Raw genomic sequence first — 27,474 nt, forward strand, 5'->3', positions numbered from 1 at the left:
AGCACTGTGGCCGTTTCTAAGTGTGGGCGGGCGAAGCACCACCTCAGAGGTGCTGGGAGGGAGCCTGCTGAGGACCACTGTCTGCCCCACCTGGGCGCACTTGACCTTAGGTTGGCACTCTCATTTGCCAGCCCTCTCTGCGCCCTGTGTGGAACCATTCTTCATCCTGCTAGATCCTCACTCTTACCTCGAAACGAGAGAGAATAAAGCAACAGGCTTTTATGAAAGAACCAACTCTGAAATGACCACGGCTGAGCTGGGAAATGGGGCTTCACCTGCTGCCGGGGTGCTCAGGTTGCTTTTTCTCTCTGTCCCCTTTTTTTTTTTTTTGAGACGGAGTCCCGCTCTGTCGCCCAGGCTGGAGTGCAGTGGCGCAATCTCGGGTCACTGCAAGCTCCGCCTCTGGGGTTCACGCCATTCTTCTGCCTCAGCCTCCCAAGTAGCTGGGACTACAGGCGCCCGCCACTACACCTGGCTAGTTTTTTGTATTTTTAGTAGAGACAGGGTTTCACCGTAGCCAGGATGGTCTCGATCTCCTGACCTTGTGATCTGCCCGCCTCGGCCTCCCAAAGTGTTGGGATTACAGGCGTGAGCCACCGCGCCCGGCCTTTTTTTCTTGCTTAATTACACCACCAGGTGCATTACAGTCACGCGAAGCTGGGCTGCGTGACCTGGGCAGGGTGGGCGGCTCTCACCTGTGGAGATGCAGCACTGAGGGTCCCCCTCCAGCGTGGTTACTACTACGGACTGCCTAGGAGCGAGCTCTTCTCATCCTGGACCCCAGTCGCTGCTTAACTTGCAGGTTTGGAGGAAGGACCCGGTGGAGCCTGGTCTCCGCCTCTGCTTGCAGCCCAGCAGTCTGTCCAGGCAGCTCTTCCCACAGGTGGACGTGGGCCTTCTCCTAAAGACTCTGCCGCCCGCAGTTCTTGGGGCCCTGAGAGGGAGTGGGCCACGGAGGGCCTCATGTGGAGTAGCTGGTGGTGTCTGATGACCTATCAGGGATGCCCTTGTTTTTGGTTGGTGGTCTGCTCTCTCCTCGGCATCCCCTGCTGCCAGAGTGCCTTTCCCTGTGTGGCCCGGAGGACATGACTCCCACTGCGCTCCTTCACCTTTACTGTGGTGCTGAAGTCTTTATTAATCATTCATAACGTCACGTAAGGCTGGGTGCGGTGGCTCGTGTGTGTAATCCCAGGGTGCTTTGGGAGGCTGAGGCGGGAGAATTAACTAAAGCCAGGAGTTTGAGACCAGCCTGGACAACATAGACCCCTTCGCTACAAAAAATTAAACAGCTGGGCATGATATCACATGCCTGTAGTCCCAGCTACTCAGGAGGCTGAGGTGGGAGGGTCACTTGAATCCACGACATCGAGGCTGCAGTGAGTGATGACTGATGATTGTACCACCGTACTCCAGCCTGGGCGACAGAGCAAGACCCTGTCTCTAAAAGGAGAAAACATTACATAAACGCTTTCTTTTTTTTTTTTTTTTTGAGACGGAGTCTTGCTCTGTCACCCAGGCTGGAGTGCAATGGCGCAGTCTCGGCTTATTGCACCCTCCGCCTCCTGGGTTCAAGCGATTCTCCTGCCTCAGCCTCCGAGCAGCTGGGACTACAGGTGTGTGCCACCACGCCCGGCTAATTTTTGTATTTTTAGTAGAGACGGGGTTTCATGTTGGCCAGGATGCTCTCTATCTCTTGACCTCGTGATCCACCCGCCTTGGCCTCCCAAAGTGCTGGGATTACAGGCGTGAGCCACTGTGCCTGGCCCATAAACACTTTCTTTTACGTGCACATTGTACTTGTGAGGCTAATTTAGTTGGTCCATAATAGCTAGGAAAGGGATTAACGAGAGCAGGCAGACAGCTTTATTGTAGATATTAGTAAAAGGAAAACACTGCTAGGTTGCACCACACCACTGTTAATATTTAAAGTAACTAGCTGTGTCCACTTTAATGGAATATGACATTGTCTACATTTAAATGGATGTTTATTTTGCAACCTAGGGATCCGTGAAAGTTTGTCAGACCCTTGACTGAGGACATGCTTTCCTACGAGGGTGCTTCTCTGGAATCCTCCCCTCAGAGGCAGGAGAGGACGTGGCTGTGTGTGGGGCCGGTCACGTTGGGGGGCAGCTGAGATAGTACTGAAGCGCTCACCATGCCGGTCACCCATGACACTGGCCCTGCTGCTGTGTGGCTGTGCCCTGACCTGTCACCTTTCTTTTCACAGGCGGTGGTGGTGCCTCAAGGTGGCGGACAGCTGTGGGTCTTTGGAGGGGAGTTTGCCTCTCCCAACGGAGAGCAGTTCTACCACTACAAGGATCTCTGGGTCTTGCATTTGGCCACCAAGACCTGGGAACAAGTCAAGTAAGAAGCCAGATGAGAAGCTGAGCTCCAGGCGTGGCTCTTCTGTGCTTGTGTGCTGAGCCCGAGTGCTGGGAACAGACCTCAGAATACCAGGGCTCAGAGGAACCTGGGTCACAGTCCAGGAGTCCAGCCTCGCTGGGTCCTGGGAGACCACGTTTTCTCAGGACCCTTCATAGAGAAGCCTGGGCTAGGTGTAGGGGCGCCAGCTGCCTGGCTTTGTTCTCCAGGTTCCTCTTGTCGTTGGCTGCCAGCCTCTCGCCTGTGTTGCAGCTCTTCTCCTGTGGTCTTCTGTTTACACCCTTGGAGGCAGCTCTGGGTGCCCAGCTTGCTGGAAGGGGAGCCCTGGGGGAGCCCCATAGGGATATGTCATTGACTAAAAGGGTGTCCTCTTTCTGTGTCGTGTTGGTGTAGAAACCGTGGAGCTGGTATGAGACAGGAAGGACATTGACATTTGTCTTTGAACCCCGCTCAGCCTCTGTTGATTTCTACTTCTGTCGGGAATGTCACTGACGGGGTTTCTGATGCACGTTTACCACGGGTGTCTCCCATTAGTCAAGAGCTGCATGTCTGTCCGTGTAGAGAGCCAGATGGTGTGTTTGCATGTAAGTTATTTAAGAAATCTAGTCGAATGACAGACTAAAGTAGAGTTGTTAGCGTCCTTCTCCTAGGTGTGGCCTGGCTCGATTGCCGCTGCCGTGACCCACCCTTACACACGCCATCTCTCTGCCATTAAAGCAGCACAGCGGAAGTGCCCTTGCTTCCGGGAGAGAGGCCGCTGCACGCAGGCCTTCTCCACGTCCGGGGGCTTCAGCTGGAGGGCAGCGGCACTCCCTGGAGCCCGCACTTGGTTATGTCATGATGAGCCACTTCGGGGTGTTTCTTGGAGTTTGGGCTCCGTTATGTTGCGGTGAGTCTCGTCAGGATGTCGAGGCCTGTTCTGCTGGCTCCACGGCTCCGCCTGGCTCTAGGCCGGGAGTGTTAACCAGTCAAAGGAAGAGTCCGCTGTGCATGGGGAGGGTGCAGACAGATTCCCTGCGCTGGGCCCACCTGCTGGAGGAGGGCTTGACCATAGCCTTATAGTGGGACCTCATTCCTCGAATGTTTGCTTATGGTAGTTAACACAGGAGACTAGTTTTAAAGGTATATTGTAGAAGCTGTTAGACTTTTTAAAATAGTGATCCAGCAAATGTACAATGTAGTTGCCATTCTTAGCCCCCAGTTTCAGTCTCTACAGGGAGTGGTGGGGCAGGAACAGGATCATGATGTGCTTCACTCTCCTCTTTTTGCCAGAATCACCATTTGTGGAGGCGTCTGTGTCTCTCTCTCTTTCTGGTCTTGTCTTTCTCGCCTCTCTCTCTGTCTCTTCTCTGTCTCTCTTTCTCCTTCCTTTGATTCTTCCTTCTTCAAGAGATAAAGTCTTACTCTGTTGCCCAGCCTGGTTACAGTGGTGTGATCACACCTTACTGCAGCCTCAAACTCCTGGGCTCAAGTGGTCTTCCTGCCTCAGCCGCCTTAGTAGCCGAGATTACAGGCGTGCACCACCATGCCTGGCTAATTGAAAAAAAAAATTTTTTTTTTCCTTTTTTAGAGAGGGAGGTCTTGTTAATGTTGCCCAGGTTGGTCTTGAACTCTTGACCTCAAGTGATTCTCCCATCTCAGCCTCCTGAGTAGCTGGGATTATAGGTGTGAGCCACTGTGCCAGGCTGAGCTGCTTAATTTCTGTATTTCTACTGCTCAGCAGGATTCGGTTACTGCTGCTTAACGTATTTGTGATTGGGAGATGCCTAATGCTGAGCCTCGTTAAGGCCCTGACGAGACGTACAACGGTAACAAATGGTCTGCAGGGGATGTTGTTTGACAGCTGATGTCCACATCCCTTTCTGCGTTCTCTCCCACCTTGTAGTCATCTCGGGGTGCTGAGCCCTTGCCCTCATAAACACCAGGCGCCTTGACTGTCCCCACGGCCTCAGCCTGCCCTCTCCCACACTGCCCCGATGTCATCTTGAAGACCTTCAATGTGAGCAACCCCCTCTCTTGCAGTGACAGTTGACTGCAGTCTGTTGTGTACCAGCTCCAAGCACATCTTAGCTAAGGTTTTCTGAGCAAGACATTCAGCAGAATCTAGAAGAGGTGGATGGATTTGCCCATATAAAATAGGAAGGTCTGTGTGTGGAAAATGATGCCACAGGGAAAGTTAAAAATAGTGACCGGTGGGGAGAAAGTACCTGCAGCATCAAGCAGAGCTTACATTCAGGGAGGGTGGTGCCCTCTGAAGCAGAGCAGAAGGCGGGGTAGAGGGCATCACGAGGCAGGCCCCAGGGTGGGTGCTGCGAGAGCAGTGCTGGGCAATGGGTGCAGGGTGGAGAGAACATGCCCTCACTGCTTAGTGAGTGGCACCCGTTCAATGGAATTTTAAATGTACGTGTCCCCTGACCCCCAAGTTTGCTTTAAGGATTATACCCTAAAGAAATGCTTTCTCTTATTTTGTACAAAAAACATGTACAAAATATGTACCAAAAACAGGATGCAGAACAACATATGCTTGGAAAAAAGCCTGCGTGTGTGCACCTGTGTGTGTGTGTGCATATGATTGCATGCATGTATGTGAACGTGTGAGCGTGTGTGCGTGCATGTGCCTCTGTGTGCCTGTGTGTGCATGCGTGTGACCGTGCGTGCATACACGTGAGCATGTGTGTGCGCATGTACCTCTGTGTGCCTGTGTGCGTGCATGCATGTGTGATGGTGTATGCACGTGTGTATGTGTGCATGTGTGTGCATGTGTGTGTGCATGCATGCATCTTTGTGCATGTGTGTGCCTGTGTGATTGCCCGTATGTGTGTGTGAGCATGTCTGCATGTGTGTGCATGCGTGTGCATGCTCTTGTGTGTACACTTGCAAGTGTGCGCACTCACACAGTGACCCAGACAACCTGGTGTGTGCACACTGTACGTGCACAGGAGAAGGTCTGTATTTTTGAGGTTTCTTCTGATTCATTGATCTTTTCTTGGTATCATTCTTTATGCCATTTTAATTAATTATGTAGCTTTATGGTATATTTTGATAGGTTGGAGGATTTTTCTCATTTACTTAAAGTGTATGCTTTTTCATGTATTTTTTTTCCCATGAGCTTTACCATCAGTTTTTCAAATTCTATTTTTTTTTTTTTTTTTGAGACGGTGTCTCATTCTTATTGCCCAGGCTGGAGTGCAATGGCATGATCTTGGCTCACTGCAACCTCCACCTCACGGGTTCAAGCGATTCTCCTGCCTCACCCTCCTGAGTAGCTGGGATTACAGATTCCTGCCACCACGCCTGGCTAATTTTGTATTTTTAGTAGAGATGGGGTTTCTTCATGTTCGTCAGGCTGGTCTTGAACTTCCGACTTCAGGTGATCCCCCCACCTCGGTCTCACAAAGTGCTAGGATTACAGGCGTGAGCCACTGTACTCAGCCTTAATTTTTGTATTTTTAGTAGAGATGGGGTTTCACCATGTTGGCCAGGCTGGTCTTGAACTCCTGACCTCAAGTGATCTGCCCATCTCGGCCTCCTAGATTGCTGGAATTACAGGCATGAGCCACCACACCTGGCCCCCAAATTCTAATTTTAAAAGTCCAGAATGATGATGATGATTTTTTTTTTTTTTTGGAGACGGAGTCTTGCTCAGTCTCCCAGACTGGAGTGCAGTGGGCGCGATCTCAGCTCACTGCAAGCTCTGCCTCCCGGGTTCCCGCCATTCTCCTGTCTCAGCCTCCCGAGTAGCTGGGACCATAGGCGCCTGCCACCATGCCCGGCTAATTTTTTTTGTATTTTTAGTAGGGATGGGGTTTCACCATGTTAGCCAGGATGGTCTTGATCTCCTGACCTTATGATGCACCTGCCTTGGCCTCCCAAAGTGCTGGGATTACAGGCGTGAGCCACCGCGCCCGGCCAGAGTCCAGAAGGATTTTGACTGGATTGTGTTTGCTGATAAATCGCATTTAGGCAGTGACACCATCACACCCCCGGTCCTCCCCTGGGGAGCGTTGTGCATCTGTCCATTTAGTTGAGTTTATTTATTTACTTAAGAATTTAAACCTGGGCTGTGGTGGTAAAGAGTGTCAAATCCTAACCGCTAAACCCCCTGGGAAGTTACATTTATTTTTTTTAACCTTCAGTCAAGTTTAAAATGGCCTGAAGTAGAATTGTAGAGTCCAGGCCTGGTGCGGTGGCTCATGCCTGTAATCCTAGCACTTTAGGAGGCGGAGGTGGGAGCATTACTTGAGCCCAGGAGTTTGAGACCAGCCTGGACAACATAGTAACACCCATCTCTAAAAAAGAAGTTAGCTAGGTGTGCTGGTGCGTGTGTATAATCCCAGCTACTTGGGAGGCTGGGGTGGGAGGATCACTTGAGCTCAGGAGTTCTAGGTGGCAGGGAGCTGTGATTGCATCACTGCCCTGCAACCTGGGCCACAAGTGAAGCCCTGAGACTTAACAGAACATCAAAATGCAAGGCATATACATTTAGAAAGCTTTTGACCTTGTGTCTAATGGTTCTCCCAAAAGCCTGCAGTTAGTGCCGGTGCTGGCATGTGGAGGGAGGGCTGTTAGCGCTGATGCCTGTGCGGGCGCTCCTGTTTCATGGTTTTCCTCAAGTGTTCTCCGTGCTCATCCTCACTTCATAACTGTGGCAGACGGTGGACTGAGCTGCGGCGCCTTGCAGAATGAGTCTTGCCTGCCCTGATAGGAGGACGCTGTGGGCAACTCGTCTGCAGGGGCTGGGTTTTGATTCTGAACTTAGAGAACAGTGGGGGGTTTTCCTGGCATGGTGGCCAGCAGTGCTGTCCGCTGGCAGAGAAGAGGACCTTGAGGAGTGGTTCTCCAATCTTCATACTCCACGTAGCCCCTAGGGAGCCCAGGAGAATGCTCCTTCCTGCCCTCGCGCTCCAGACCTCAGTCCCATTCAGAGCAGGTTTGATGTGGGGTTGAGGAATCTGTGTTTTACCCCAACGCCTCCTTGTACCCTCTCCACGATCCCGATGCTGATGGCTGGTGATCCATCAGCCTCCATCACTGGTAGAAGGCATGCTTACTTTGAATACTGTTCAACTGATGTGAATTTTTTTTAGCTGCTGCTTAAAAGAAGTAAGAATATTCATGTAAAATACTCTTAGATCCTTAACAATGAAAGTAGTGTAGGTTTTGCTTTTGTAAGTTACTGATGATAGTAGAATGAAAGCATTCTCTGAATGGTTGTTTGACTGGTCAGGCTCTGAGTGCTGTGTGACCAGATCGTCATGGGCTAGTGTAGCTGGGAATGGTACAGGGGACTGAAGGGCGCAGGCGGCCTGTTGATTTCACGGGCTAGGCTGTGGTGTGTGGCATCCTGGTGCAGTAATTGGGCTTTGTGGTTCACACACTTTGTGGCCGCTGCTGAGAGAGGACTACTCTGGCTGTTTTTCCTCTGTCATTTTTTTTTTTAATTGACCTAAAAAGAAAGGTCAGGAGATTCAGCTGCAGTGAAGACGGTTTTTGCCCTTTCTGGGGAAGATTGCTCTGGCAGGCCTCGTGTGAGAATCCCCATGGGGTGGGCGTATGTCTTTTGAGAAGTCCAGGAAGAGCTCGTCAGGAGACGGAATAGACGTGCCTGCCGCGACGCAGTCCTGCACTGCGCTTTCGTTTTTTAGTGAATATTTTTTACTTCTGTGGGGGAGTTAGTTTTTCAGCTGAGGGACTGAAGTTGGGGGGAATTAAGTATTGGTAGAGGCGCACGGAGTCTGAATTCAGTATCTGGAGTAGTCAGTCTCTTCTTTGTCTTTTAAGGGTTTTCTTGTAGGAAGGCAGAATAGATTCCCTCCTGTTACCTGGTCATTTTTAACAGTGATGCATATTTTGGGATGCTGATAATCTGATTTGAGTCGGGTTAATGTATAGTAGTGGTCCCCAACCTTTTCAGCACCAGGGACTGGTTTCATGGACGACGATTTTTCCCCCGATGGTGGGTGGGGGGGGGATGGTTTTGGGATGAAACTGTTCCACCTCAGATCATCAGGCCTTAGATTCTCCTAAGGAGCTCACAACCCAGCTCTCGCAACCTGGATCCATCGCGTTGCAGCTCACAATAGGGTTCGCACTCCTGTGAGGGTCTAATGCTGCTGCTGATTTGACAGGAGGTGGGGCTCAGCCTGTGATGCCTGCTGACCCTCCTCACCTCCTGCTGTGCGGCCTGGTTCCTCACAGACCATGGACCTCAAACTGGCAAGCAACAGGGTGCCTTGGCCTCCTGTCTGGGCGAGCACTTGCTGGGTGCCCTCTCCTGCCTGTTGGTTGGTTGGTTGGTTGGTTGATTGGTGAGTGTTTTTGTAGCACATTGGATGATGAGTGGATACTTCTTTGTTTTTTTTTTAGTAGAGATGGGTTTCACCTCCTTAGCCAGGATGGTCTCGATCACCTGACCTGGTGATCCACCCCTCTCGGCCTCCCACAGTGCTGTGATTACAGGCTTGAGCCACTGCTTCCAGCGGAGTGGATACTTCTTAACAGTCTCTCATTGTCTTCTCCATTCTAGCAACAGACAGGGTGTCATGTGGATACTTTGTAACAGTCTCTCATCTCCAGTCTAGCAGCAGACATATACTTGACGTCATAATGGTTTGGAAATGAGGGGGAAAATAGCAATGCTGATGTCAAGACCAAAACTCAGGCGCGTGAGCATCCCGCCTCATTGGACGGCTGCGTGTGGCCCTCACAGCTATTTTGAGATCTCTTCAGTCTCTCCCTTGAGTGGGAGTTGCCTGCAAAGCTGCCCCGATCTGACTTTGCAGCACAGATCTCCATACTAACCGCTTCTTATTTTTGTTTCTGCGTGTTTTAAGTGTGTGTGCGCTCATGTGAGTTTGAAGGGAGTTCATTGCAAAGGCAGGAGCTGTGCTCAGGGCAGTGGTGTTAATCATGGAGGGCGTGGGAAGGGCTGGGAAGAGGAGGGGTTGTAAGACTCCCCTTTTCCCTCCCATGTAAACAGATGCTGGTGACTGAAAGTCTGTCTGCAGTTCTTGGCAAGAGTGACTGGACATTGTGAAACACTGAAAACGCCAGTATCTGGTGTTTGCAGAGCATTTTCTTTTAACGAAGGTGTGTCATGGTGGAGATGGGTCACAGCTGGGGGTGCAGGCAGCTGCCAGGAAGGCAGGAGTCACACCCCCGTGCTGGGCTGGGAGGCAGAGAGACCCTGTTGCCCAGTCTGGCCTGGATCCTCCCAGCATCAGGCTCTGGAGCAGGAGGGGAGGTGGCTGCTCCTGGGAACCCCCCAAAGTAGGGTTTCCCTTCTACTCACCCCCGCAACCTGTCAATCTCCCTTTGTGCTGCTCAGCCTGGGGCCTCTGGGAAAGGGAGCAGAGCCGGAGCGGGCGGTCCCCCTCAGGACGCACACATGTCGGGTGGGAGCGCTGGAGCTCTCGTTTGCCTCCTCAGTCACGGTGGGCCTGCCCTGCCTGCTGAGCTTGCGGGCTTGAATATTCACAGCTTGGTTAGGTCGGCCTGCCACACATGACAGCCAGCGTTTCTCCAGGCGCTCGCCACCTTCTCTTTCTGTCCCCTGCAGGAGGTGCAGGGGGTTGGGGGAGATTTGTCTGAGCCAGTGCCCTCTGAGGGATCATCTGTGATTCACAAACCACAGATGGAGGCCAGGCCACTTCAGGACCCCGCCCCATAGGTGTTTCTTAACAGCTTTTTCTGAGATGTGATTCGTATACCATCAAATCACCCTTTCAGATGTATAATTTAGTGGTTTTTAGCATATTCACAGAATTGTGCAACCAACACCGTGATCTAAATTTAGAGCGTTTTTGTCTCCCAAAAAGAAACCCCATCTTTCCTAGCAGTCACCCCACCATCCCCCGTCCCTGCCGTCTGCGTCTGTAGATCTGCCTATTCTGGGCATTTCACAAAAGCGGAGTCAAAACACGTGGCCTCTGTGAGGGGCTCTTCTTTCCGCATGGTGCTGTCAGGACGTGTCCTGGTGTGTGGGTGGCGTGAGGGGCTGGTGTGTGGGTGGGTGAGGGGCTGGTGTGTGGGTGGGTGAGGGGCTGGTGTGTGGGTGGGTGAGGGGCTGGTGTGTGGATGAGGGGCTGAAGTGTGGATGGACCACGTTTTGTTTTTCTGTTCTCTGTTGGGCACTTGGTTTCCACTTTTCTGCTATTGCAGTGTTGCTGTGAATGTTCTTGGGCAGTGCATGCATCTTTGTGTGCACCGGAGCACTTGGGAGATGATTGATACTCTTTGGTTGAATGAAGATATAGATGTGATGCGCATGAATGTGTGTGCACACGTGTGTGAACGCGTGTGTGTGTGCGTGCAAGCATGAGCGCTCTTTCCTCCTGATGTGAGGAAGGGGTCATCATTTGGTCCTCAGCTAAAGCTGCATCTGAGTGAAAGTCAGTTTCCTGGAGAAGGCTCCTGGGCAGGATGATTCTGTTACTTTACGATTCTGTAGTGAAGGACAGCAACGAGTTAGCTAATAGTGACTGGCCTCTGAGAGTCGCGGGCATGAAGTACAGGTCACCACAGGAATGGACAGGCCCTGCTCTGCCCTCTGGGCGTGGGCGTGGGCGTGGGCGTAGGCGGGTTGGGTTACATGGTCTGAAGCTCTGACTCGCCGGAACCACCTGGGTTCTATCAACAGCAAACAGCAGGAGCTCATGAAGGCAGAAACTGCCCTGCTGGAAAGCCGGGGTGTGTATGGATTCCCCGTTGTGCAGTTTGCTGATGGATGATCATTTGTATCTGTGATAGGACGGAGGCGAGACCCATGTGTACTTAAAGAGACTGGGCTGGGCACGGGCTCATGCCTGTAATCCCAGCACTTTGGGAGGCCAAGGCGGGCAGATCACCTGAAGTCAGGAGTTCAAGACCAGCTTGGCCAACATGGTGAAATATCATGTCTACAAACATACAAAAAAAAAATTAGCTAGGCATGATGGCGGGTGCTTGTAATCCCAGCTACTCGGGAGGCTGAGGCAGAAGAATCGTTTGAACCTGGGAGGCAGAGGTAGCAGTGAGCTAAGATTGTGCCATTGCGCTCCAGCCTGGGTGACAGAACGAGACTGTCTCAAAAAAAAAAAAAAAAAAGAGAGAGACTGATTTGTAGAGAAACCGGGAAGGTGAGCTGGAGTGCGGTGGTGTGATCTCGGCTCACTGCAACCTCCGCCTCCTGAGTTCAAGTGATTCTCCCTCCTTAGCTTCCCGAGTAGCTGGCATTACAGGTACGCATCACCATGCCTGGCTAATTTTTTGTATTTTTAGTAGAGTTGGGGTTTCACCATGTTGGCCAGACTGGTCTTGAACTCCTGACCTCAAGTGATCTGGCTGCCTCGGCCTCCCAAAGTGCTGGGATTACAGTCGTGAGCCATCGCACTTGGCCTAGGATAGATGGTTTTTGACCCATAAGTTTATATTGGTACTGAGGCCTCTAACTTCATTTGGTGTAATTTAGTGTCTTAATCAGTGTTGACAGCCAGAACACCTTGGTTCAAATTCTGGCTGTGCCACAGACTGTTTTCATGGGTTTCTTGACTTGTGGGTCTTGATTTTCTTTCTGTTTTTTTTTTTGAGACAGAATTTTCGCTCTTGTCATCCAGGCTGGAGTGCAGTGGTGCCATCTCGGCTCACTGCAGCCCCTGCCTCCCGGGTTCAAGCCATTCTCCTGCCTCAGCCTCCCGAGTAGCTGGGATTACAGTTGCCTACCACCATACCTGGCTAATTTTGTAGTTTTAATAGAGGCAGAGTTTCACCATGTTGGCCAGGCTGGTCTTGAACTCCTGACCTCAGGTGATTCACCTGCCTCGGCCTCCCAAAGTACTGGGATTACAGGTATGAGCCACCGCGTCCGGCCAATTTTCTTATCTGTAAAATGAGAATAAAGGTAATGTCTGCACCACGAGTTTGCTGTGAGGATAAATGCACATAAAAGGACTGTGCCTGGCGTAGAATAAACAGAAATTGTGGTTTTTCTATGAGTGGTAGTCATTAAGATGAGACAAGGGTGCGGTTTTTAGGCTACCTGAATTCTGGAGATGGCTACTAATCATGCCACACAACGTGATTAAGTGCCCTGTCTTTACTATGCCATCATTTATTACTTGATGGACTTGATACTTGGAAAAGCAGGGTGAAATTCCAAAGGCATGTGTTTGAAATGAAAGGGGAGATGCATGCACATGGCTCCCCCCTGGCTGCACTGTGACTGCTCTTGAAAGACAGGTGTTCTCTAGTCTGAGGATGAGCCACTAGACTGAGTTTCCTGTTGGCTCAGCCCCTGTGACCCGGACTCTCAGGGATGCGGCAGGAATTGCTCCTTTGCTCGGCAGCTGTCTCAAGGCACCTGTGCGGCAGTTGGGCTGCTTCACGACGTTTTTGTCCACAACGCACTGTGCATACAGTGGTGGTCCGCTGAGATGATCAGACTGTGTTTTTACTTCCTTTTTTGTGCTGAGACATATACTTGCCGTTGTGTTACAGTGGCCTCAAGTATCTGGGACAGTACCATGGTGTCCAAGTTGGTAGCCTGGAAGCAGTGGGCTCTCCCGGCAGCCCGGGTGTGTGGTAGGCTGTGCCTTCCAGGAGTGTGTGTGTGCACTCGGACAGCACAGTGACAAGGTCGCCTAACGATGTGTTGTTTCCCAGACCTGTCTCTGTCATTAAGCAGTGCGTGACTGCATGTTGTACAATTTTGCAAGGTGTAGACTAACATGTAGAGAAGCGTTTGCATAGAGTGCTTAATTCTGATTATACCCTAAGCATGTAGAGTTACCTGGTGTGTATCTGTTTTCTGTAAATGTCACGGCAGTGGCCCAGTCGAGGGGCCTGGTGGTGACACTGCCTGGCAGCTCGCCCTGCTTGGAGCTCCATCCTGCATGCAACTCCTGAGTCTCGAGGCAGCTGCCCCCACGACATTCCCCTGTATTTTGTGCTGTCCGTAGGCCTCTGACTGAGGAGGACATGTGGATTTTTTAAGACTCCATATTTAGGAATGATAGCAATTGAAAAGCCTGTTGGGGATTCAAATATAAATGGGCTTTTTAAAGTAGCTTTATTTTTCTAAAGAGGGACGTGGAATCTTTTTATAGAAAAATTTTCCCTTTTTAGGTAGAAAGCACAGTGATATTTGGCTACTGCCACAAAAAGTTAATTGAGTCCTTTGTGTCAGCCAGAGGATGAGACTCTGGTGGGATTCCCATGCAGACAGCAGCAGGAGGCCCTGCCCCAGCACGGTTAGGGCAGCCGGGGGCACCCCTCAGCGACGGGGCTGCTGCAGGCCCCAGGCCTGTGTTCCTTTGCTGGATGGGGACGGCAGTGGCAGCCCTCGGTTCTCCTCTTTTTTTGAAGCGGACTTGGATGCACACACACTGGTTTAATTTTATTTTTGAGACGGAGTCTTGCTGTGTCGCCCAGGCTGAAGTGCAGTGGCTTGATCTCTGCTCACTGCAAGCTCCGTCTCCCAGGTTCACGCCATTCTCCTGCCTCAGCCTCCCGCCACCTTGCCCAGCTAATTTTTTGTATTGTTACTAGAGACGAGGTTTCAGTACTGGTTTAGATTTGGAGGAAGGTCTGATCCTCAGATTGTTCTTATAAAGTAATGCATCAGGAAATTCGTCAGGAGGGGCGTTCGTTTCTTGCTCCGTATGTGTAGGGTTTTCTTCTCAATTGACTGGTGTAGTATGTCTGCTGGATGGCCGTGTCCCTGAGGTGCCCAGCCCGGAGGGGATGGAGCTGCTTTGGAGTCTCTGGAACTGTGAAGTGAGGCCAGCTTGCTGGACTCTAGAGAAACTTAGTGAGCTGAGATCCTGCTAGGTGTCAGTATGTGAGGGGCCACCCCAAAGGCTCTTGCTAGCTCCGGGTTGGATTAATAGAATTGGTGTCTAGCAAAAGGGACTGACTGCTTCTGGTTGACATTCCATGGATGGGTGTGGTGGTCATTCTGAGTGATACATTAAAAGGGATGCTGATATGATGGAGGGTGCTAGAGGAGAGAAGCTGGTGGGACCCTGCATTTGAACAGTGAGAACCGAATTCGTTCCAGCTTGGGGCAAGCAAGGACCCCTAGCAGTCACCCTGACGATGCAGTGAATTCTGTCTCTGAAGTCCAGTAAACTTGGATGAGATCACTCAAGCTTCCTTTTACATTTGAGATTCCGTGTCTTGATGTGTTTTCTTTGTGTGTGTGGTTTTTTTTTTTGGTTTGTTTTTGTTTTTGAGATGAAGTCTTGCTCTCGCCCAGACTGGAGTGCAGTGGCTCATTCTCAGCTCATTGCAGCCTCCGCCTCCCAGGTTCAAGCGATTCTCCTGCCTCAGCCTCTGGAGTAGCTGGGATTACAGGCGCCTGCACCCGGCTAATTACTGTATTTTTAGTAGAGACAGGGTTTCACCATGTTGTAAGGCTGCGGCTGCTCTTGAACTCTTGACCTTGTGATCGCCCACCTTGGCCTCCCAAAGTGCTGGGATTACAGGCGTGAGCCACTGTGCCCGGCCATCTTGATATGTTTTTTAGGGTACCTGCCCATTGGTGGGCTTTTACATAAAACCCTGTAAGTGGGTTTTGGGGACAGTTGTGTAACATGCACAAAAAATAAATGGAGGAAGAATGCATTACCTAAATAGGCACTGACTTGTGTGATTGAACCTGTAACCATCCTTTGCAGCCCAGAGTCGCTGTGACCTGTGTGGAGAGAGGGGAGGTCCAGGTGGAGAGCGGGTGTGAAAGCCACAGAGGATCCCAGGGAGGAGTGGATTCCTAAGTAGGAGGTGAGGCGGGTCATCAGTGAGGATCCCAGGGAGTGGCTGTAGTGACTGTGCCCACCAACCCTCCTTAAGGCCCTGCCCTGGTACTTGCGGCTCTAGGAGATTTCCTGGGTAGTCCCAGCACACACAGCCTGTTCGGGCCGATGTTGCAGCCCAGAGCCATTCCTGTGTGCCTGGCCTCCTCTGCCTGGGCGCCCTGCACATCCGCGGCAGGCGTAAGCACCTCTGCGAGCTTTCTGAGCACCTGCTCGCCAGCGCCTCCTCCCCACCCCTCTCTGTTTCATTGCTGCTCTCTCTGGTTGTGACAGTTGTGCCTGTTCCCTGGAGGACTGCTGGAGATGCAGGAAAGAATCAAGACGAGAAAACCACTGAGAACCCTCCATGTAGAAGCTGGGATAGGATTTGCTTTGCACCTGCCTTTTCACCTACTGCGACATGCAGTATTATAAAGAATCTGATTCTTAAACATCTTTGTCAAGTTGATAGAACAAAATGGTATCTCTGCTTTATTTGAAATTATTTGATTACTAGGGAGGTTGATTATAGTTTTGTTTTTATTATTTGTATATATTTTTAAGGTTTTAAATTTGATTTTTGTATTTTTTTAATGCCATGTATTTTTATATCAGTTTTATTGAGGCATGATTACATTAAAATTCAATAAAATGCACATGTACACTTAGATGAGTGTTAAGAAATATGCACACTTGGCTGGGCATGGTGGCTCACGCCTGTCATCCCAGCACTTCGGGTGGCCGAGGCGGGCGGATCACCTGAGGTCAGGAGTTTGAGACCAACCGGACCAATATGATGAAACCCCGTATCTACTAAAAATACAAGAATTAGCCGGTCGTGGTGGCAGGCAGCTGTAATCTCAGCTACTTGGGAGGCTGAGACAGGAGAATTGCTTGAACCCAGGAGGCAGAGGTTGCAGTGAGCCGAGATTGCCGCCACTGCACTCCAGCCTGGGCAACAAGAACGAAACTCTGTCTCAAAAAAAAAAAAAAAAAAGAAAGAAATATGCACACTTATGTAATTCCCACCACAGTCAAGATGTGGCCCCGTCTCACCACCCCAGAGAGCTGTAGTTGGTTCTCTCCCAGCCCCTGCCCCGGGCAGCCACCCTGGGCCAAAGATGGATCTCGCCTTTAAAACGCTCATGTGCATGGAGTCCAGCAGAACCTGCTTTCTATGTTTTTAAGATTCATGCACATTGCTATGTGCATCAGTAAACGATTCCTTTTTTCTGACAAGTCCTCCCCCATGTGGGGAGCACCACACGCTGAGGGACAGCTGGGCTGCTGGCGGTGACACTTACCAGAGCATCTGTAAACGTGTGCACGTCCGTCTGTGCGGACCGGTGTTTTCCTTTCTCTTGAGTAAATGTCTAGCGTCAGATTGCTAAGCTGTGCGCTAAGTTTATGTTTCACATGACAAGAAACAGTCCCTGTGGTTTCACTGTCTTAGATTCTCACCGGTGGTTTCACTGTCTTACGTTCTCACTGGTGCCATGGCTCCAGCTGCCCCGTGTCCTTGCCAGCACTTGATATTGTCTTGATCTCAGGTGCCCAGCCACGTGTGGTTGGAGGTCACTGTGGACTTGGCATGTGTTTTCCCTGACCACTCATGATGTTGGGCATCTTTTCCTTTTTTCATTGGCCATTTTCCATCTTTTTTTCCTTCATTTTTCTAATGAACTTTCTGATCAAATTTTTTGCCTGTATTTTTATGGAGTCATTTATCTTACTATTAAGATAGAATTCTGGGCCGGGCAGTGGCTCATGCCTGTAATCTCAGCACTTTGGGAGGCCGAGGCGAGCAGATCACTTGAGGTCAGGAGTTCGAGACCAGTCTGGCTAACATGGCGAAACCCCATCTCTACTAGAAATACAAAAAAGTCAGCCGAGTGTGGTGCTGCACGCCTGTATTCCCAGCTACCTGGGAGGCTGAGGCAGGAGAACCATTTGAACCCGGGAGGCAGAGGTTGTGGTGAGCCGAGATCTGGCCACTGCATTCCAGCCTGGGCGACAGAGGGAGACTCCATCTTAAAAAAAAAAAAAAAAAAAAGATAGATTCTGGATACAAGTCATTTGTCAGTCATATGTTTTAAAATATTTCTCCCCATCTGTCGCTTGCCTTTTTATTTTCTGATGGTGTATTTTTGAAGTTTTTTTTATTTTGGCAGAGTCCAGTTTATAATATCCTACCTAGGAAATCTTTATGCAGTCCAAGGTCTTGGAGACGGTCTCCTGCTTTATTCTTGATGTTTGAGCATAGCTAGCTGGCTCTTAGCAGGATGGTTTGGTAGCTCGTGGATCAGATTAAATGGTATTTAATTTGTGAACACTAAGTGCTCACAAAACAGAAATCAGTGTAAAAATTGGGTTTTGTTCGTTGTTGTTTTTAGAGCAACCAGAAATTAAACAAGTTGATGGTGTCTTTTTGTTTCTTTCATTTTAGATCAACAGGGGGTCCTTCGGGTCGGAGTGGACATCGGATGGTGGCCTGGAAGAGACAGTTGATCCTTTTTGGTGGCTTCCATGAGAGTACACGGTTGGTACCAAGAATGGAAAAATCTTTCTCCCCTGAAGCATTAAGGAATGAGCTTTTTATGGGAAGAACATTCTGAATACATAAGACGCACTCATCCTCCCAAATCCAGCTTCACGGGACTGTGGCTTGGGCAGCCACACAGGACCTTGCCCTCCAAAGGGCCTCACACCGGCTTCAGGCTGTATTCCTATTGAAATTCGTAACCATTGTTGAACAAGGGACCCCACATTTTAATTTTACACCAGGCCCTGCAAATGATGTGGCTAGTTGTATCTAAAATGGGGTTTTGGCTGGGCATGGTGCCTCACGTCTGTAATCCCAGCACTTTGGGAGGCTGAGGCGGGTGGATCACTTGCGGTCAGGAGTTCGAAACCAACCTGGCCAACATAGTGAAACCTTGTCTCTACTAAAAATACAAAAACTGGCCAGGCATGGTGGCAGGGGCCTGTAATCTCAGCTGTTCAGGAGGCTGAGGCAGGAGAATCGCTTGAACCCAGGAGATGGAAGTTGCAGTGAGTTGAGATCGGGCCACTGCACTCCAGCCTGGGTGACAAAGAGATTTTGTTTGAGGAAAAATAAATAAATAAATAAATAAATAAAATGGGATTCTCAAACATTCGCCTGATTCAGAATACCCTGGAGGGCTGGTTAGAGTGCTGATCGCAGCTCTGACCCAGAGGCCTGGAGTGAGGCCCAAGAATCTGCGTTTTAACAAGCTCCCGGGTGATGCTGATGTTGCTGGCCAGGGGACCTCACTTTGAGAGCCACGGGTCTGGGATCACTTCAAAACAGTCCTGTCCGGGAGAGCAGCGGCAGCACACCCTCCACAGCGATGCCAGAAGAGGAGGCCTGTACTTCTCTTCTGATGTCACATGGATGTTTGTGTAGCCGGCATGGCTGCCCAGGGTGAGCTGCCGGCTCTCTCATTGTTTTAGGCCTGTCATCTGCTCGCATACCTTCTTGAGCTTCCTTAGTTCAGTCTAGAAAAGCAAGACACGGGGAGCTGGTTGTGCCTGTTTCTGTCCTAAGCACAGTAGCGTTCTAGGTGAAGTGTCGCAGACTCTGTGATCCTGGTGAAGGCCATCTTTGAAGGGCTTTCTGCTGGCCTTGTGGTGTCAGAGACGGTGGCTGACTTTATCCCCGGGGCCTCGTTTGAAGCTCTCTTTCTCTACTGGTCCCTTTGGAAACAGCATTGCAACTGATTGATGTGACGGTGCCAGTCACAGCTTTGTTACATTGTGAGTCCAGTTGCATGCTCTGGTGATTCTTGGTCCGTGTTGATAAGTCTGTACAGCCTCCCAAAGTGGTGGGATTACAGGCGTGAGCCACCGCACCCGGCCAGGTTTCAGATTTTCTTCACTGATACATTCTCATTAATTCTGTGAATTGAGGGGAAAAGGAATCCAAATTCTTAAATACTTTGCAAGGGGGAAAATTTTGAAAATGTAATTCAAACTAAAACATATTTAAGGCTGGGCACGGTGGCTCACACCTGTAATCCCAGCACTTTGGGAGGCTGAGGTGGACGGATCACTTGAGGCCAAAAGTTCGAGACCAGCCTGGCCAACATGGCGAAAACTCATCTCTACTTCAAACAAATTAGCCAGGTGTGGTGGTGCGCACCTGTAATCCCAGGCACTTGGGAGACTGAGGCAAGAGAATTGCTTGAACCAGGGAGGCGGAGGTTGAAGTGAGCCAAGATTGCACCACTGCACTCCAGCTCTGGCAATACAATGAGACTGTCTCTAAAAAAAAAATGTATCTTAGTCCACAGGTATTGTACAGAATACTCTGAGATTGAAGAGACTTAAAAAAAAGAGGTTTAGCTTTATACCAACCCACTCAGAACCACCATGCCAAGAACGACTCAGATAGCTTCAGCCACTCACTTAGAGATCCCTGAACTACACTCTTCCTAGCTCCTCCTAGCACTGCCTACACACTCTCCACCAAACCCTCTCCCAGCACTGCCGCCCCCTGACACACACCCCTCCACCAAACCCTCTCCCCAGCACTCCCCTGACTCACCTACTAACCATTTCACTTCTTCCAGCACTTTTGCCTGAAGACTTTACCTCTTCTACTTTAACCTCTCCTCCTTTGCCCTGCCATTAATCTTCTCCGAAAGACTACTTCATTAACACTCCTCTACTTAACCCTTCCTGAAAAGATCTTTCGTTATTTCTTGAGCATCTCTTTCTGGTTTTTCCGGAGATTCCGGTTTTTTCTGGCGGTTTTTGTTAGCTTTGATTAATTTTTTCGGAGATTGTTATTTTGATGAATTTTTTATTTCGATTTTTGTTTTCGGGATTTTTGTTGGCTTTCTTTGATTTCGAATTTTTTCGATTTGCTTTTTGGACGGATTTTCCGACGCGCCATGACTTTTCGGTTCCTTCCGCTTCTTGACTTCGACGAATTTCCTTTGCCTGAGATATCCCTCTCCTTCCCGAAAGACTGTTTTCTGGCTTTAATCCCTTCCGCGTTCTCCCTTTATTCCCGAAAATTACGCTTCACCTTCTCTCCGGCTCCCTTCCGTTTGCCCCTTTGATATTCCCTTTGTCCGAGTTTTGCTGTTCTGAGACACTTTCCTTTATTTTCCTCGAGATCTTCCGGTACCTTGACATCTTTTCCCGGAGGCGGAAAGCAGAGCCTTGACTGAGACTTCTTTTCCTGAGGCTTCTTGAGCACTCCCTTTTCTTTTTCTTTTAGTTTCTTTCTCTGAAGGCGAGCGCTTTCTTTGATATATCACTCTTTTCTCCTAGCTCTTTTTCTAGGCATCTGCTGGGCTTTGATATTATTACTCTTCCCTTTCCTTGTGCACGCCTCTGATACACTTCTCCTCAGCCCTTTTCCAGCTTGCTGCCTCTGACACACACAATTCTCCCAGCTCCTCTTTCTCTGACATTACACTCCTTCTCCCAGCGCCTCATTTCCCAGTGCTATTCTAGACTTCATTTCTAGCATGAGTTTAGGACTAAACTCAAACTATAATAAGTAATGGTTTTAGGCTCTTAAGGAGTTGGGTTGGGATGTACAGTGCTGTAATTTGTATGGTTTTTTTTTTTTTTTTTGAGACTGAGTTCCCGCTCTGTCAGCTTCAGGCTGGAGAGGTGGTTGATTCTCAGCTCACTGCAAGCTCCTCCGGCCTCACCACGCCATTCTCCTGCCTCAGCCTCCTTTAGTAGCTGGGACTACAGGCCTGGCCACTTCACTTCTCTTCAAGTAGTTTTTTATATTTTTAGTAGAGACGGGGTTTCCACCTTGTTAGCCAGGATGGTCTCTCTGGGACTTCCTGATCTCAGGTGGATCCTCACTACTTTGGCCTCCTGCTGGGATTACAGGGTATTTGAGCCACCAAGGCCTGCCCTCAGATATGGTTTTTTTTAAAAGTTTTTGTGAATTTTTTTTTTTAACTTTTTATCCCTCAACCCTGCTGCCCTACACTCAACTCACACCCGCCTCATCATCTCACATTAAAGATAAGGAAGTCAAGGTAACTAATAAGTAGTTGAATAGATAGTCGAATAATAAATAGTCAAATAATAAGCAGTCGAATAAGAAGTAGTCAAATAAGTAGTTGAATAATAGTCGAATAATAAGTAGTCAAATAAGTAGGCAAATAGTTGAATAATAAGTTGAATAATTAGTTGAATGAATAATACGTAGTTGAATCAATAATACATAGTTGGATAATAAGTGGTTGGATAGTAAGTAGTTAATAATAAAAAGTTGAATAATAAGTAGTTAAATGAATAACAAGTAGTTGAACTGCTGGTTTTCAGTGGGTCCCTTTCCCTGCCCCAGCTGGCTCTGACTTCCTGTACCAGGTGACTGACTGGTTGCTTACTGCCATTTTGGAGAAGAGAGCCTGGGCCAGTTAAAAAAAATTTTACATGACTACGTGTAGTCATTTATGTTCATTCTTTTCTTTTTTTGAGACAGAGTCTCCTTCTGTTGCCCAGACTGGAGTGCAGTGGTGCGATCTCGGCTCACTGCAACCTCTGCCTCCCGGGTTCAAGCAATTGTCTTGCCTCAGCCTCAGTAGTTGGGACTACAGGTGTGCACCACCATGCCCAGCTAATTTTTATATTTTTAGTAGAGACAAGATTTCACTATGTTGGCCAGTTTGGTCTCAAACTCCTGACCTCGTGGTCCACACACCTCGGCCTCCCAAAGTGCTGGGATTATAGGTGTGAGCCACTGCACCCAGCCTTGTGTTCATTCTTAAAATTTATTTTAAAACAATTGTCAGAATGCAGACATGGAATTCATGAACTTGTCAGAGCATTAATCCATCACCTGCTATGTGTAAGACAGTGAGATTGTACAGCCCCTTCCTCCTTTGAATTTACAAGTTATAAATCAAATCATAATTCATGTTTGTTTTAAGTTGCAACCACTTTAAAATCAGAACTTTGTTCAAAGCTATTTTTATCTTGTTTAAAATTATTTAGATGCCAACTTTGAGTTTTCCTTAAACACTATTCTGCATTTATAGAGAAAATATTCTGTATTTGTCTTACGTGCAAAGTAGAATCTTTGTACTGAAAATCTGCAACGTGAAATCAGAAAAAACAGTGGTCTGTAGCAGTCTTCTAAAGACTACAAGCTTCCACATTTTCACATTCCTCAGATTCTACTTATGTTAAGAGCTATGGTCCTGCAAAGGGTGTGGTCAGAGTTGCAGTCAGCAAGTTCAGGTTATCTTTTCTTTCTTCTTTTTTTTTTTTTTTTTTGAGACGGAGTCTCGCTGTGTCGCCCAGGCTGGAGTGCAGTGGCCGGATCTCAGCTCATTGCAAGCTCCGCCTCCCGGGTTTTTACGCCATTCTCCTGCCTCAGCCTCCCGAGTAGCTGGGACTACAGGCGCCCACCACCTCGCCCGGCTAGTTTTTTGTATTTTTTAGTAGAGACGGGGTTTCACCATGTTAGCCAGGATGGTCTCGAACTCCTGACCTCGTGATCCGCCCATCTCGGCCTCCCAAAGTGCTGGGATTACAGGCTTGAGCCACCGCGCCCGGCCTTCTTTCTTCTTTTTTTGAGACGGAATCTCACTTTGTCACCCAGGCTTGAGTGCAGTGGCGCGATCTCAGCTCACTGCCGCCTCCGCCTCCCAGGTTCAAACTATTCTCGTGCCTCAGCCTCCTGAGTAGCTGGGATTATAGGCACCTGCCCTCATGCCTGGCTAATTTTTTGTGTTTTTAGTAAAGAGGAGGTTTCACCATATTGGCCAGGCTGGTTTTGAACTCCTGGTCTCAAGTGATCCACCTGCCTCAGACTACCAAAGTGTTGGGATTACAGGCATCAGCCACTGCACCCAGCCTGTTTCGTTTATCTTAAGACCAGGTGTGGCAGCTGGTGCTGGGTAAACGCCCTGTGACTTTTCCTGCTTCACACAAAACAGGAACAAACAGAAAACTGGGCAGTTGAGACTTGGGCTAGAGCTATTTGCTCTTCCATGCCTTCCTTAAAAAATCAGTTTAGCTCTCCTTTTTGAGTAGCTGGAGAGCAGCCTCTTACCCTTTCACAATTATTCTGTCAAAGTTCCACATTAGGACGGGACGCTCTGGGTGTGCCTCTGAGTCTCCCCATGCCTGCAGCAAAGCTGCCACTTCCCTGTTCGGCCCAGTCTGTGTGCTGGGTCCGGCAGGCACTGAGCAGGGTAGGGCTGCGGGGCCTCCTTGCCACACTGTGATCTCTGGGTCCAGCAGGCACTGAGCAGGGCAGGGCTGTGGGGCCTCCTTGCCACGCTGTGATCTCGGGCACAGAGGATCGGTTTCTGTGGTCTTCGGTTTCCTGGAGCGCCCAGTCCCTTCACTCACGCCTCCAGTCCACTCTGGGGCCTTACCGCACTTCCTGCCAGGCTGTTCACCTCTCCGTTCTGATCATTCTGTTAGAGGTGTCATTCATTGCTGCCCTTACAGTTGCACACCTAGTAACCTAATGGAATTATTTGTGATTGTGTTAACTGTTTAAGAAAATGCAGTATGACTTTCAGATTGAATTCTTCTGCCTCTGTGGGCCAGCAGTATTTCCGGTTTTCAAATGCAAACTCACACGTGCTTGTGGTCCTTTCAAATAAATTCAAACTTGAATTAAACAGGTGACTTGGTAAAAATGTTGCGCTGTCTCCAGGTAGATTGCGTCAAGATTGAGTTTGAGGAGACCTGGGGAAAGCGCCCACGTTTCTGTGTTGATTGTTGTGTTGGTGTGAGAGCAGAGGGAGAAATGGTTTGAGTTTTTTCCCAAATAGTAGAAAATTTCCCTTTAATTTAAATCAGGTTCAGTTTTTAATGTCAGGGCTTTTCCCAGTGTTACGGACCCTGACAGTTGGTGTTACTTCGTTCTAACCAGGGATTACATCTACTACAATGATGTGTATGCCTTTAATCTGGACACCTTCACATGGAGCAAGCTGTCCCCGTCAGGCATGGGGCCCACACCCAGATCAGGCTGCCAGATGTCCGTCACTCCCCAGGGCGGCATCGTCATCTACGGGGGCTACTCGAAACAGGTAAGGCGCGGGGTGGGGAAACAGGTAAGGTCCGCGTGGGGAAACAGGTAAGGCGCGGGTTGAGGAAACAGGTAAGGCGTGGGTTGGGGAAACAGGTAAGGCGCGGGTTGGGGAAACAGGTAAGGCGCGGGGTGGGGAAACAGGTAAGGCGCGGGGAAACAGGTAAGGTGCACCTGGGGAAACAGGTAAGGGCGCGGGGTGGGGAAACAGGTAAGGTGCACGTGGGGAAACAGGTAAGGCGCGGGGAAACAGGTAAGGCGCGGGGAAACAGGTAAGGCGCGGGGTGGGGAAAGAGGCGCTGCTGTCTGTGGTCTCTTCAGTTTCATGAACATTGAAACTTTCACATGGGATTACTCTGGTTTAATATAAACAATTTTAATATAAACGGTTCTTTATATTGAATTAGAAGTAGATAGTGTTAATCGGCTCCACTGTGAACTTGGTGCGACTGTTGGGGCCGTGTTCTGTTCTCCACACCCCTCAGCAGTGCAGTGTGAGCGATTCTGTGTTCTGAGGGTCTCCTTCCTGCACCGTGGGTGCTCACTGCTCTGTAGTATTCCCTGTGGAATGAAATTCTCCTCGCTCCTGTTAACGGGCTTGTTTCTTCTGTAACCTGAGAGCAGTGCTGGCAGGAATGTTCTCGCGCCCACACCGGAGCCTCCTGCTGGTGGAGTGTGTGCTCCGCACATGTGCTGGCATCTCCCGCTCGTGGAGCGTGTGCTCCTCGCACGTTCATTGCTGCTTCATGCTGAGGTGTCCCATTATGTGACTGTCCCACAGTTGGTGGTTCTGTTTTTCATTGGTGGACACCCGGGCTGTTTCCATTCTTCAGAAGACACAGCCTTTGGAAGCAGCTGTGACTAAAGCTGCTCTGAGCATGTCCATACGAATCTTTTGAGTGGCTACATGCGTTGGTTTATCTTGGGTAAGTGGCCCGTTCCACTTGTGCTGGAAATGTCGGGGAGTTCCGGCTGCTCCCTGTTCTTACCAGCCCTGATGGCGTCAGTCTTTCCATTTTTAGCTATTCTGGTGGATGTGGGGTACCTCATGTTTTAATTCACATTTCTCGATGACTGCTGGTGTTGGGCGCTTTTCATGAGCTTATCTTCCCTGAAGTGTGTGTTCACGTCGTCTGCTATTTTTAATGGGCTGTATTTTTGTTAGTGAGTTGCAGAAGGTGACATTCTGGATACCTGTCCTTTTCAGGTGTGTGGATCTTCCCAGTAGTGGCATGGCTAGTCACCTTCTGAAGTGTTTGTTGATAAGTAGAAGCTTTGAGTTTTGATAAAATCTAATTTATTATGTTTTTCTTTTGTGATTATTGCTGTCTGTGATACAGGAAGACCTTGTTTACCTCCAGTAACAAAGATTTTCTTATATTTTTTCTCTAAAAATTACATGGTTTTACAGTTAGTCCTGTGATCTGCCTTGGACTAAATTCTCAAGAGTAGCACGAGGTGGGTATTGAGGCTCATCTGTTTCCCCCGTATAGATACTCATCTCAGCATCATCTGTTGAAAAGGCTTTTTAGGCCGGGCACAGTGGCTCACGCCTGTAATGCCAGCACTTTGGAAGGCCGAGGTGGATGGATCACTTGAGGTCAGGAGTTCGAGATCAGCCTGGGCAACATGGTGAAACCCCGTCTGTACTAAAAAATACAAAAATTAGCCGGGCATGGTGGGGTGTGTCTGTAATCCCAGCTACTCGGGAGGCTGAGGTAGGAGAATCACTTGAACCCAGGAGGTGGAGGTTGCAGTGAGCCAAGATTGTGCTACTACGTTCCAGCCTGGGCAATAGAGCAAGACTCTGTCTCAAAAAAAAAAAAAAAAAAAAAGGAAGAAAAAAGAAAAGGCTTTTTATTCTCCGTTGAATACCTTAGGAACCTTTGTTGAAAATCACATGCCTGTGGGAACATAGGTCTGTTTCTCCGTTCGGATCCACGTCCGTCCTGACGCCAGTGTCCCACCAGCCTCGCTTTTACGCCTTTCTAGTAACTCCTGAAATACAAGTCATTCAGCTGCTGCTTTTTCAAAGTCGTTTTGACTATTCTAGCTTCTTAACATTTCTGTATACATTTTAGCATGAGCTTATTAATTTCTACCAAAAAGGGGGCAAAAAGCCTTTTCAGAAGCCTGCTGGGAATCTGATTAGAGTTGTTTTAAATCTGTAGATGAATGTGGGGGAGATTTGATGTCTTTGAGTCTTCTAGTTCTTGAACATGGATTCTCTCTCAATTTATTTTGGTTTTCTTTAATTTCTTTCTTTTTTTTTTTTTTTGAGAGAAGGTCTCACTCTTTCACCCAGGCTGGAGTGCAGTGGCACAATCACGGCTCACTGCAGTCTCTACCTGGGCTCAAGTGATCTCCCGCCTCAGCCCCACAAATAGCTGGGACCATCATGCCCAGCTAATTTTTGTGTTTTTTTTGTAGAGATAGGATTTCGCCACGTCATCCAGACTAGTCTCGAACTACTGGGCTCAAGCAGTTTGCCCACCTCAGCCTCCCAGAGTGCTGAGATTACAAGCATAAGCCGCCGCACCCGGCCAGTTTCCTTTACTCTCTTTCAGCAGTGTTTTTTTATTTCTCAGTGTAAAGGACTTATATATATTTTATTAAATTTATGTTTATTGATCTGAGTGGAATTCTTGAAATTATACTTTCCGATTATTTCCTGCTAGTGTATAAAAACACATTTTAGGCCAGGTGCGGTGGCTCACGCCTGTAATCCCAGCATCCCAGTGCTTTGGGAGGCCAAGGCTGCGGATCATGAGGGCAGGAGATCGAGACCATCCTGGCCAACACGGTGAAACCCCGCCTCTACTAAAAATACCAAAAAAAAAAAGAAAAAGAAAAAAAAGCCGGGCATGGTGGCACGTGCCTATGGTCCCAGCTTCTCTGGAGGCTGAAGCAGGAGAGTAGCTTGAACCCAGGAGGCAGACATTGCAGTGAGCCGAGATCATGCCACTGCACTCCAGCCTGGGCGACAGAAGCGAGACTCCGTCTCAAAAAAAAAAAACAAAAAAACCCAAAATTAGTTGGGGGTGGTGGCACATGCCTGTAATCCCAGCCACTTGGGGGACTGAGGCAGGAGAATCACTTGAACTCCGGAGGTGGAAGTTGTGGTGAGCCGAGATCGCACCATTGCACTCCAGCCTGGGCAACGAGAGTGAAACTCTGTCTCAAAAAAAAAAACCCCACATTTTGTGTTTTTTTTGTATATTCACCTTGCATTTTGTGATCATGCTGAATTCACTTATTTTTACTAGTTTCAGATTC

General features: G+C 49.0%; 1 protein-coding gene across 6 annotated transcripts in view; it reads left to right on the forward strand.

Annotated features, from left to right (window-relative positions):
• KLHDC4 (kelch domain containing 4) overlaps nt 1–27,474 on the forward strand; it is a 57,724-nt gene that overhangs the window by 12,585 nt on the left and 17,665 nt on the right. For 4 of the 6 annotated variants that reach the window (XM_031658037.1, XM_031658036.1, XM_031658038.1 and 1 more), the window contains 3 exons: nt 2,228–2,364; nt 17,596–17,688; nt 24,040–24,199. In XM_031658037.1, coding sequence (XP_031513897.1) covers nt 2,228–2,364; nt 17,596–17,688; nt 24,040–24,199 — 390 coding nt within the window. Of the gene's footprint in view, nt 1–2,227; nt 2,365–15,035; nt 15,139–15,162; nt 15,631–17,595; nt 17,689–24,039; nt 24,200–27,474 lie in introns of those variants that run through there. The other 2 variants (XM_031658040.1, XM_031658041.1) reach the window with 2 other exon arrangements.

The sequence above is a fragment of the Papio anubis genome, chromosome 18 (assembly GCF_008728515.1).
Source record: "Papio anubis isolate 15944 chromosome 18, Panubis1.0, whole genome shotgun sequence".
Taxonomy (NCBI): Eukaryota; Metazoa; Chordata; class Mammalia; order Primates; family Cercopithecidae; genus Papio; species Papio anubis.